Source organism: Camponotus vicinus, unplaced genomic scaffold (assembly GCF_025532165.1).
Source record: "Camponotus vicinus isolate PSW18456_S1 unplaced genomic scaffold, iyCamVici1.0 SCAF_7, whole genome shotgun sequence".
NCBI classification, from domain to species: domain Eukaryota; kingdom Metazoa; phylum Arthropoda; class Insecta; order Hymenoptera; family Formicidae; genus Camponotus; species Camponotus vicinus.
Genome location: NW_028141979.1, coordinates 4,060,139 through 4,073,062, shown reverse-complemented (window position 1 = coordinate 4,073,062; position 12,924 = coordinate 4,060,139). Strand labels below are relative to the sequence as shown.

At 33.1% G+C, this 12,924-nt stretch overlaps 1 protein-coding gene across 7 annotated transcripts in view; it reads left to right on the top strand.

Moving 5' to 3' along the window:
* Galphaq (G protein alpha q subunit) overlaps positions 1–12,924 on the top strand; it is a 34,306-nt gene that overhangs the window by 12,614 nt on the left and 8,768 nt on the right. For 3 of the 7 annotated variants that reach the window (XR_014439887.1, XR_014439889.1, XM_083105259.1), the window contains exons 2-4: positions 9,400–9,584; positions 9,999–10,153; positions 12,170–12,298. Coding sequence is in view for 4 of the 7 variants with exons in the window: in XM_083105259.1 (XP_082961385.1) it covers positions 9,400–9,584; positions 9,999–10,153; positions 12,170–12,298 (469 nt within the window). In the remaining 3 variants the exon portion in view is untranslated. Of the gene's footprint in view, positions 1–8,987; positions 9,140–9,399; positions 9,585–9,998; positions 10,154–11,259; positions 11,389–12,169; positions 12,299–12,924 lie in introns of those variants that run through there. The other 4 variants (XR_014439888.1, XM_083105260.1, XM_083105262.1 and 1 more) reach the window with 3 other exon arrangements.

Genomic DNA, 12,924 nt, shown 5'->3' with positions numbered 1-12,924 from the left:
GGTGCTCATTCAGTCGCGCCTGAACAATGTACCTAACGGCGTTGGCATTCAGTACGGGAAATAATGTCACGATTGTGCAAAGGCCTCGTCGACAGGACTTTTACAGCCGCGCAACTTTTCACGTGCATTGTGCGCGTGTATCGACGACAGACGATAGGATATATATTCCTGGGAGGGGAAAAGGGGAAGAGGGGCATCGACGATTTATAAACAATTATTTCTATGGGAAACCTGGACTTATTCCTCGATATAGTAGCGCCTCCCTCTTGCTAGGTTATTTTAAATTGGAATTAATTTTTAAGGGCATATTTTACATGTAATGTACTGTATCTTATCAAAGAGAGCAAAAAAATATCGTTGTTTAGAGAAAGAGTTAGAATCGTTAATTATTCACAGTTGATGTGAGACTTTAAAATAATTTATAATTTAATTGGCTCATCATACATGTATTTCCTTTTATAATAATTAGATGATAGATACTAGTTTTATTGAAATAGGCATTACAGCGGACAAGGATTAAACTGCAATTATTGTAAATTGCTTCTTTGGGAGTAGCCCCTATTATTAGAAACTTAGGAAAATTAGCATATCCTTATAAGCACTGATCGCGCTCGATCGATCGGTTATTATTCAGGGAAGATGGGAAAGACTAAATTAAAAGATTATAATTTTAATAATTCGATAGTAGCGCTAAAAAACAGCATTTACATAAAAACCGAAAATATGTCGACTCGCGTTTTCAACGACTCGATTAAACCTGTCAGGAAATACCGCTGATCGATTCTCGCTTACTCGTATTCCGTGATTAACTAATGATTATGGACAATTAATAGGAGTAATCGTACGCAGAAAACAGGGACATACCCGTATACAGGGTGTCGATAATAAAACGACCAAATAAAACAGTTTCGGGATCATTCTTGATCCCAAGTTCGAAAGTATATTGACCTAATTTTGCAACAAAGTAGTGTGTATACAAAGTTGCATCATACAATCACTTCGATATATAAATTATTTAATATATAGAGTCTTTCTCTTTGTGGAAATTATGAGAAATAAAAGAAAAGATTGATATATGTTAGAAACATATATCTCTTAACATTGCGAGACACCCTTTGTACATTGTATGCTGTTCATGTATTTACTATTTCTTGCTTTATTATTTTAAACTAACTTCAACTATCGACGCAGTAATTATCATGCGCTATTATTAATGTACAATTATATTTCATGACGCGTATATAATTATTATATGTAATTATATATTAATATAATTTTTTGTTGTATCTTATTTTTTTGTTGCATTATATATTTGCTGTGCATGTGCACGGATGTGTGTGTGTGTGTGTGTGTTTGTACATACATAACAAAAATATAATATTCCGAATTGCTCGGATAATATCTCATTCTGCTTCGAAACGTTCACGCTAAAGAGAATGTTTAAATATTTTATTACGTATGATTCTCGTAAACGGAATAAACTTACGAAGCTCCGTTTAGAGAATACCTTGATCTCTGGTGTTTCATTAAATTTATTGCGCGCTTTATTTCTAGGCTGCGAGACTTAATTCTTCATTTCTTCGAGCTATTTTTATCATAATTTTTAATTTACATATGTATATATATCACATTTAGCAGGAGCTAATTAACATTAACTGCTTTTCATATCACGACTTATTGCAATTCATTGAACGATAGAACTGATATTTTTAAATATCGTACGAATAATTTATTGCATAACTTTATACTTATATCAATACAACCGGTATCTTTTTTATTTTTTCAACTTATCGAAGTTATTAATACCGATACTAAATATAATATGATATCAAGAAGGTAAATAGCTCAAATATAGCTAAGATTCTTGCATATATTTGAGCTTTCGAATATTTTTCAAAAATAGCGATCGTTAATTCTGAGACATATAATTTTTATTTCTTTATTCATCATGTCTGATACCGCATGCAATGCGATGTAGATATGCAGCATCATTCGCATAACTCATCAACAAGAAGTGAGAAATTAAATTACGGTAATCACACGCGTACTGTCACAACACTGCGGAAAACCGCGAATAGACAAACCGCATCCGCAAATGTCGATAATGCGGTCGCAAACAAATTCTCTTGATTTAGTGAAATCGCCAAATGCCGAATATTAATAAATATTATCAGATAATTTTGAGAAAAAGTCTAAGATAGATATATGTATTTTTACACGCGTTCTGTGTTCGCTACTTTTATTTTATTACAAATCTTTATTTTAGTATAGATCTTTAACTTTTTTCTTATTATATATAGACCTTTTTAATCATTCAATAATATGGATTTTTTACGTAATTTTTCACGTAATTTTTCGAAGAGAAAGTTTCTTGTAAAATTGAAAGTCAGTTACATTAGCAAAAAACATTGAATACTAATGTTTGAAGATTTATCAAAAGAATGCTATCTAGAAACTATATTTCATTTTCATTATAAATTTTTTTATTCTTCTCATTTATAGTTTCTCCACAAAATTCCTTTTTTTTATAACATTTAAAATAATTAAAGATAATTAAATATATAAATATATATCCGAATATTTTGCAGATTGAAATGTTCAGTTTAATTTGGTATTTTTTTATCGTTTATTAATCATGTTTAAATTCTTAAAACTGTCAGAAATTTATCAGACAATAATCTTTCTGAAATATTACTAGAAAGAGATATTGCAACAATGTGAGCTTCATTATGTTATTACTCGATTATCGAAGCATGATTATACTACATCAAAGACATTTACATATGTGTTAGATGAATCAGAATTATTTCTTCAAAAAAATGCCGATATTATCATATTATTCATTACAGTGCACATAGAATGGCTTGATAGATAAAATATCGAATAATTGCTTCAATGCTTTTAATTATCGATAAATCAATTTTTTTTTTAGATTTTCAATCGCTGGTGTTTATACAAAATCGTTTAAAAATGTAATGTTTTAATTACTTAGAATAATATATTAACGAATATCGTTAACGTAGCATAGAATATATATTGTTATATGAGGAATTATTTCACGAAGAAATTATAAAAATATAACGACTTATTTATTTTATAAAATATCGAAAAATTCTTAATATTTAAAATAGTAATTTTTTTATACAAGTTAATTGTGTCAGAAATAATAAATAACAATTTTATTCTCAGAATGTCTAAAAATGGGTCGAGACAATATAAAAGAAAATTTTTGCATTAAGATACATATAGTTTTCTAGAATTATAAATTATACCAATTCTTAATCGGGGAAACCTTATAGTATATGAGGAAAATATAATTTTTAAAAAACTAATCGTTTCGGATTTTTTCAAAAGGAAAAATTTATAAGTCTTTAATTCATTATCGCGATATTATGTGATTGTCGCTATATAATTAATTAAGAATCCCTTTCTCTCTTTCCAAATAATTCTGAAAATAAATTAATATTTTGTTTCCAAATAATTTAAACATACACTTCTACGCTTTAAATTATTAAAAGATATTTTTTAAGAATTATATTTTCTATAAATACATATGGTAAAAAAATAGAATAATAGAATATAGTAAACAATTAACGTATAAATAAATATGTAAATGATATTACATAATACTGCGAAGAGGAAAATTATTGAGAAAAAAAAAATATATATATATATATATATTTATTTATTATATAAAACTACTGTCTAAAAGTGAATCAGTGTATTATCACTGTAATCAGTGCTGTACTTATAACTGCTTGTAATCAGTGATTATTTACTGTTTTTAGCGTGAATCAGTGTATTATCACTGAAAAACAGTAAATACTCACTGATTACAAGCAGTTATAAGTACAGCACTGATTACAGTGATAATACACTGATTCACTCTTTTAGAGAGTATATATTATAATTATTTTGTTTTTCTACAAGGCAGATCTATATTTTGAAATAAATGAGAAATTTTTTTTTATGATTTTCATAAAATTTTTTTACTGCGAACTCGTGTTTAGAACCTCAATTCCTGTTCAAACGTTTTTTATTTCTGACACGAACGCAACGCATGATTCAGTGTGAAGACAGCTTAAGGGTGCCAGCAAAGGGTGGCGCGCTAATATCGGGGCGCGGTGGTACTGCGGCCTGGGAGGCAAAAGAGCTCTCTCTCTCTCTCACACACACACACACACAGACACTCTCTCTCTCTCTCTCTCTCTCTCTCTCTCTCTCTCTCGTTTGCTGGCTCGCTCGCTCGCTCGTTCTAACCAGCTCTCTCTATCTGTCTTCCTTTCTCTCTTCCTCTCGCCCTATCTCTCCACGTCGGCATCTATCGACCTACCCCCGGCGACGGTGGAGCTTCCACCGCCCCGGAAAGCTTCCGCGCTTGGCGCGTACACGTCCGTCGATTCGGGCTTTTCCCTTCGCCCTACGTCGAAGAAGAAGGGTGTCGATCGTCGTCGTGCCTCTTTACAAGGCGGAGCAATGCCTTGTCCTTATGCGAGGAGGATGTCGTAGAATCCGCCGAAAGAAATTAACTAGAATTAAAATAATCAAATATAATTGTATTATTTGAATAAATTTGAAATTTACAAAGAAGATATTATAAGATTGCAAAACAAACACTTAAAGTATTACAGAATACAATAGAAAATAAAATTTTTTTATAACACATGCGTTTCATTCGAATATTACAAAAACTATAAAATTATGCATGAAAAAAATTGCAACGATGTAATAAGTCCGACGATATGGCGCAACATGCAGTAACGTAACATAATTCGTAATGTCCAATCGCCTGCGTTTAAAAAAATAAAATTTAATTGGTGAGAATTAAATGACGAATTTAAACAGTTAAGATTATTTTCTCTCTCTCTCTCTCTCTCTCTCTCTCTCTATATATATATATATATATATATATATATATATATATATATATATATATATATATATATAAAGAGAGAGAGAGAATAATCTTAACTATTTCAATTCGTCATTTAATTCACAAGTTAAATTCTATTTTTTATATAATTTTATATTATTTAAATTTTGTAAAAATTATCTGAATAATTAAATCTTAAAATCGAATCACAGACATTTGGATGTTCGAATGTCTACTAAATATACCTGAGAGAGAAATCCGAAACTGTTTTACGTAGATTTACATAAATATTTTTTAGATTGAAGTCCCGTCACTGAAATATATTTCGCACACATATAAAAGTTATTTTTGTACACGCACATTATATAGTTTTGCATCTGCTTTCGCATTTTGGTACAATTATTTTAAAAGAAACTAAGAAAGAAGTTACACGGTTGTAGGACTAGTTCTCCGGTAATTTTCTCTCTTCTACGCGTGTTTCCGATCCGTTGTGTCCTTGGTGATAATCGTACAAGATATCTCTCGAATACGAACGGCACTATTCGAACAAGGAGAATGGATACTTTGGTATATTGCGATCACTCCTAGCAACCTGTTTTAAGAAGGAAAACAAGGCAATGAAGATAAGAAAGATAAAAAGAGATGTCTCTCAAATTAATCATCGAACTTAAATGCCATGCCTGCCTGATTCTCGCACTTGTACATTTTTTTGAATACGTGGCGTAATTTACAATTCATATCATCTACTTAAAAAATTTTTTGTACATTTATTCGTTTCTCTTTATGCGAACCTCTAAAGATGTCATTGAAAAAAACCTTGGGAAATTATAAATTTAAATTTTATGATATCAAAGATTGCAAGGATACATTGATTGGATAGTACGATTTTATACGAATCTTAAAGGATTTATCGCTGATTGAAACCGTAAAATGCAAAACAGCACAAATCCATGACACTGTATGAATTATTGATATTGCGTTTATGTATAAAATAATTAAGTACATGTATATGTTTTATCAAAGAAAATTTTATTGTTGAGTGTAAAAGGAATTTATCTAAATGGGATTAGATATGATAATTATCAAAAGAAAGCTTTGTCATTTCAAAACATGATTAGGAAATTATGAATATTAATTTGAATCGAATCACTTTTGAAAAATCAAAGAAAAAATAAAATTGTATCTAATTGGAATTTCGATAAACAGTGTATTTTGTCGGAGAGATAATTCCATAGAGGATTTTGAATTCCTCTTTCTCCTCTATTTTCCTCTTTCTCATTTGAAGGAGAATTCTAGCTCTAGTTACATCATTGAAGGAATACCGGAAGAGAGTCTGGGTTGCGTGTCTACCAATGGGTTCTCGTTCATTCATTAACCCGAGCGTTCTGCGCTCGCTCCTCCCAGCTTTTCCTTTTTGCGTCCAAGAGTCGATTTGAATTGCGCGATTTCGTGAAATCGTTGCCAACAACATCCCATCGTCTCGACACAATTAGAGAATATTGCCACAAACTAATATTAACCCGTTAGTATTCGCGCCACGTATCGTTTGAAATTAAAATAGAGTGTATATAAAGCAATCTCGAAATCCATCAATGAATTTAAAAAATAGAATTAGTTTTTATTAGTTTCTTTTCTAATAAAAATACCAAAGGACTAGTATCCTATAGAAAGAAAAACTTGCTGAGATAAGATTAATTATCGCTCAACAAATTAATATTTACTTTAATATTTTAAATTGAAAGATTATTTTGGGAAAAATCATTAAAAAAATTAATTATTGGAATATCATATTTTTATTACACGATAAAAGAAGAATGAAAGTATATAATTAAAAAATACAAATGTATAAACAAATATTTTTTCGAGAATTCTTTTGATTTTAATTATTAAAAAATAAAAACAATTAAATATAATATATAAAAAAAACGTAACATGTGTATTTTCTTATCAGCTTTCTGGAAAAACAGGCGGCAAAAATATGCAGACGTAATTTAACTAATTATACATTTTAATTATAAGAGTATATGCGAATAATATCGCATACACGAACGCAAGATTCGCGAGAAGATTAGCGCGCAATGCAGTCATCATGATGTAATCATCGTTGACATTGATCGGCGATAGAGCCGTAACTTGGCGAAGATACAGACTTCAAAGAGAGTCTTAAGCACCTAAGCAAACAAGCACGACAAACGTACTGTTCTCGTATCGTATAATCGCTGTTGTTGCACGTGCATCTCGTCATCGCACAATAACTGACAGGGATTTAAGTTGGAGTTGGAATTCAACGAAATTTACGAACACGTCCAAATAAATTCTTTCTTCAAACGTCAAAATTAACATTTTCTCAGATCTCTAGAAAAATATCCGAAATTAACATGTAATCATTTTTATCATTTTTAATATCGAATTAAAGCGACCGGAAAATGATTTTTGAAAAGTAGATCTTTTCTGTATTTGTTATTCAGTAAAAAGAACAATACAAAGTAGAAATTCTCTATTCCACAAAATATATAATTTTTTAATATTTAAAAATAATATAAAACTTATTCTCTCTCTCTCTTTCTCTGAAAAATAATGTATCACAAATTCGAAGAATATTTTAAATTCAAATGTCCGCGGAAAAATAATCAACGAATGAAAGAAATTTCGCGGAATTGAACTGGCCGACTTACGAATTCCTATTATTTTTACACAGTTTTATTTTTCCTTCCATCGTGGCGCAAAGCCACCCTCGATCGAAGGGTGTCCCGTGCATTTTTTCGATTGATGACACACGCCCGTCTTTTTTATCGATAAAGGCGTACCCCCGGCGTATGCCCGGTGGCCTTTTTGCATCCTCATTAAGGCGGAGAAAGGCGTGCTTGTGGGCGCGCGAAGCGTCTTTTCTTGGCGACGCGCATAAAAAGCTCTTTCCTCTCTGCGCCTAGCGTGTCCCTCGCGTGCATGAAGATCGATTCAGGTTACGCGAGCTTCGCACGCCCAACGTTATTACACAGCTAGAAAGTAACAAACACTCCCCCTTCCCTTATCTAAATGGAATCGAGAGCAATTCCTTGGAAATACTAATACCTGGAAGTCGCTAATCCTCCCGCGATCGTTTAATATTAATGAGAGATCTACTTCGACGAAGTTAGAAAAAATTTCGAGGAAAAAGCTATCGATTGAAGCTTGTAAATATTCTACGGCAAAAGTGCGTCGATAATTAAATCCAGAATTAAAGTTGAAAAGTTAAGAAGAATGGAGATTGAAGAGTCGAATTACAAGGATGAACTGAATTTATAATTTGTGAGATCCACTTCGAGCATCGTATTTAAAGTCAATTTTTTTGGAATTATCGATTTACCCCATTCTCTTTTATCATTCCCTTTCAACTTTCAGGAATTCATTCCCGATCTTTAAATGAACAGTCATGATTTTTAAATTTAACCCAGTCCATTTAGTACAGTCATTTTTTTTACAGATAATTTAATTTTTTTTTATTCAATCGTCCATTTTCCTTTTCTCGCAGCAGTATTTTTTCTGAAAGCTCTATATATCTTATAATTTAAAAGGGAAACATACATATTTCCCTCTGAGCTTTTGACAATGGAAATTTTTAATTTATTTATCAGTAGTTTGGAAGTGAGTACTTTACATTTTTATAATGACTGAAACAATTAAAAAATTACTTCGATTATTCTATTGCCTAAAAAATATCCAACATATTATTTTCAATTTAAGAAAATCCGTCATATTTATTAAAAAGAGCTCTAATGCATCCTATTTCTCGTGATTCTTATGTACAATAAGGTGCCCCTTACATAGTAATTTTGATCAAGATATGGAAATGGAAGTGTGAAAAACTTGAATAACATCCCTAAAAAGCATCTTCGTACCCGAGATTGATATTCATAAGATTAAGAAGGCACTACGCGTCGCGCCGACCGCGCGGACGCGTTTCATTCATGATTTCACGAGGAAACGCTACAGCGGCGACGAGCGCCACCTACACCCGGGTGTCCCCTCCCCCTCCCCTCTTCGCCCCTCGCCGTCGTCGGCCATCCCCCGTTTACTATCTGGCCGACTACTAGCAGCCCCACCAATTCCCCAGGAGCGGACAATCTCCGCGCGATCTCCGTATCGCGCGAGTCGCGAGATGATGCTGAGATGATGCATCGAGTCGACTCAAGAAGCTAACGTGAAAATCGCGGGAATCGTTTCGACGAACATTTATGCGGAACCGCAGACGGTAGATTAAATATGACGGACTCGAACTTTACGCGAGTGAGTGTCCATCGCGTAAACGCTTCTCGTTAATTTATAACATCCTTGTTTCATGAATTGGACATAAGCAACTGCGACTTCATAGTCGCATATGTCATAAATACATTTTTTTTTTAATATAATTTCCGCGCTTTATCGTTTTTTATTAAAGAAATATATAGTTTTCGAAAAATGCAACTTCGCACACAGTCCCAGATTAAGAAACTGTCAGCCCCATTTACTATGACAGCGAGCTAAGCAAGGCCGAAACTTTGTTGCAGGAACCGGCGAGTCGGGCAAGTCCACGTTCATTAAGCAGATGAGGATCATCCACGGCTCCGGCTACTCGGACGAGGACAAGAGAGGGTTCATCAAACTTGTGTACCAAAACATTTTCATGGCGATGCAGTCTATGATCCGGGCGATGGACCTCCTGAAGATTCAGTACGGCGACTCCTCGAATATAGTGCGTAGACGTTTCTAATTTTCCTTCGTAGTAATATCATTATGTCGAATTAATACTTTAATGTATCTTAAATATTATAAAATGACAATTTCTATAGCTTCAAAAATAGTGGCTTATCAAGAGAGCTTTATATATCTCTCTCAAGTTTGTTCAATCAACTTGCTCATTTTTATTTTATTTCCTATTAATTGATCCTTCATGTTTTCTAAAATATATCGCTACCAAATATTCTAAATTCACGTTTATATTCGACACAAATCAAGCTACGTATTTTAAGAATTAATTAATCGTGCTATCAGGAAGTTAACGATAACTCCGTACGTTTAATATCGCATTCCGATATGTCGGAACAGGAAGTTGTACAGCACATTTCCGGATACTAATTCGACGCCTTTTCCCCCTTTTTGCCACCAGGAAAAAGCGGAACTCGTGCGAAGCGTGGACTTCGAAACGGTAACGACGTTCGAGAGCCCGTACGTAGAGGCAATTAAGGACCTGTGGGCGGACGCCGGTATACAAGAGTGTTACGATCGCAGACGGGAATACCAGCTCACGGACTCAGCCAAGTAGTGAGTATTTCGGCTGCATCGCGCCCTCCTTTTCGCGGGGGCGGTGCGCATTCCCTCGTCTACTACGTGTCTTATCGCCAGGCGAGAAGTATGATTATTTCTCGTTCCTCTCCCCGCCTCTAACATTGGCCTGGAGTCTTTCACGTAAAATCCATATAACCGCTGATGGAGGATGACTCAGGTTCTTACCACACTCTTCCTCTTTCGATTTTTCCCTCGCAAGAGCGTCGAATCACTGATCTAATTTTCTTTCGTTATAAACAGAGGCCCGATAAAAGATTTAAATTACACAAGTGGACGGCTAAGATCAATTCTTTGTTTAATTTAAAGCTTAATTTAATTAACAGATATTTACAGTATAATGTTGTAAGAGGAGATTGATCAGAATCATAAAAATATCGACTTTCGAAACTAGTTCAAAAGTTCATCGGAAGAAAGAGTGGAAAACCTGATATCATCTTGTAATTCGTTAAGGCGGTTAAATTACATTCGAAAAAGAAACTTAATAAAAAAATAATCGAGTATATATACGACAATGAATGTTATAGATATGACAATTAATAGATTATACTGCAAGTTTTTAAATTTAATGTAGATTTTTTAATTTAATAAGAACAGTATTATTCGCGAACAATATAATCTACATCCCAAGTCGCTTAATTGATATCCGATAGTCGCTAACATTTCAGTTATTAATTCTAAACTTGATGAAACTAAGGAAGCAAATTTGAAATTATAATGAAAGATACATCCCAAATTTCGCGAGTATAACACAAGAGATTGGCAACTCTTATTTTTGTCCTTTTAAGACAGAAATAACATTTGACATTTCTATGCTCGTTTATAAAAGGAAACAAGAAGGAAAATTGATTTAGAGTCTTGCAATAAGGTCTTAGTTTTCAGAGCTTTCACTTTTTATCAAGCTCTTTCTGAATTTCGTGTAAACACGCGCTCACATCCGATCATATTCTTGTTGAGTTTACGTTTTCGAGCAATTTCTCTGATATTAACGCGCGCACCGGATACGATTTAATTCTCCTAAGATAGCTTCCGTCCATCCTTCATCTCCTTCCCGTACGCCGGGTATTGAGAACACGATGTTTCAGTTACCTAATGGAGATAGATCGAGTCGCGGCACCAAACTACCTCCCTACAGAACAGGACATTCTTCGTGTGAGAGTGCCCACCACCGGTATAATTGAATATCCCTTTGACTTGGAAGAGATCCGATTTAGGTATGTGTGCCTCTCGCGGTCGGCCGACGATGATGATGAAAGGAGAAGCGAGCTGCCTGCCTGCGCCTGCAAAACCACCTGCATCGGGCCGTTTCTGCATTTTTTGTCTTCTGTGATTTATTCGCGCTGCACTTGGGATTCGTTGCCCGATTAAGTGTGTTCGCCTGTTCCCCCATCCCGCCAAGTCTCAAGTCCTGTGGCTTTCTTCTGTTAAACGAAGCGATTTATAGGATTCTCAGAACAAACTATTACAAACTATTGTGCTATTCGCATTCATTATCTATCGATTGATTAATTGTGTAGGTGAAAAATCAGAAATCTTCCGATTCTTTCATCATGCTAGTCCGATATTACTTAACAAGCTATAATTTTTTCTTTTTATTTCTTTTTATTTTTAATATTAATAATAATTAAAACTTGCGAATGAAATCGCTACATATGTAGCGTCTATTTTGCCTGAAACTTCTAAATATAAACGCAATTGAGTTTGCTTTTATGTTTCAAAGGAAACCTAATTTCAAATATAGAGATTGCGTATTATGGAAGCAAAAATATGAAATCGTGAAACGTACCAAAGAGTAAGCTTCAGTACTCAATATCGTTAAAAAACTCTTTCAGGCTGAGCCAATGGACGAGCATGTGTGAGAATTGTTTTATATATGTTATTTTCCCCCTCCCCCTTCTGTTTCACAATTATTTATATATATATACATATATTTTTTTAATGTACACTACGCATGGCATGCACTTCCAGACAGCAGCTTTTTATTTCGTTTTACAGTTATCTTAGTGATCTAGACCGTATCGAAAAGCCTGATTTCCTTCCGACCGAGCAAGACATCCTCCGGGCACGAGCTCCTACCACCGGCATTATAGAATATCCGTTTGATCTGGACTCCATCATATTTAGGTACTAATAGCCATTCAATTCGATTATACAAATACTTCAAATACTCGAGTCTTTCATCATGAAAATGTATTCATATAATAAAATATGCAAAATATACATTTTTTTTCATTTATATATTCAGAAATTTTTTCATTTATATGTCTAGAAATATCTCGTAGCTTTAATTTTTAAATCTAGAGATCCAGAAACTTAAGAACTTAGAAATTTTAAACAGTTAAGTACTTTAGAATAAAGTTTTTTTGGAATTTAATTTTAATAGACCAATAGAATTTTAATTTAATTATTAATAAAATTGTTATATTATAATTGAAGAAATATTTAATGTTAACTATCACAAAGTTGAAAAATGGTGGAAAACATCTACTTATATTCACTTATATATACATATAATTTGGACATATTGTTATATTCTTGAATATAATGTTTAAGGAGCTTCAGCGTTTGCATGTTTTTTTATGTTTTATTTCTTCAATAATGTGCTAATATTACTGCATGTATCAGATTATTAATGTTATTTATAATTAGATAATGATTGTGTGAAAATGATGAACATATGTCTTTTTATGATTGTATTAAAACAATTTAGATGTTTGTATAGGTTATCAAAAGGTAAATCGCGCGGGATG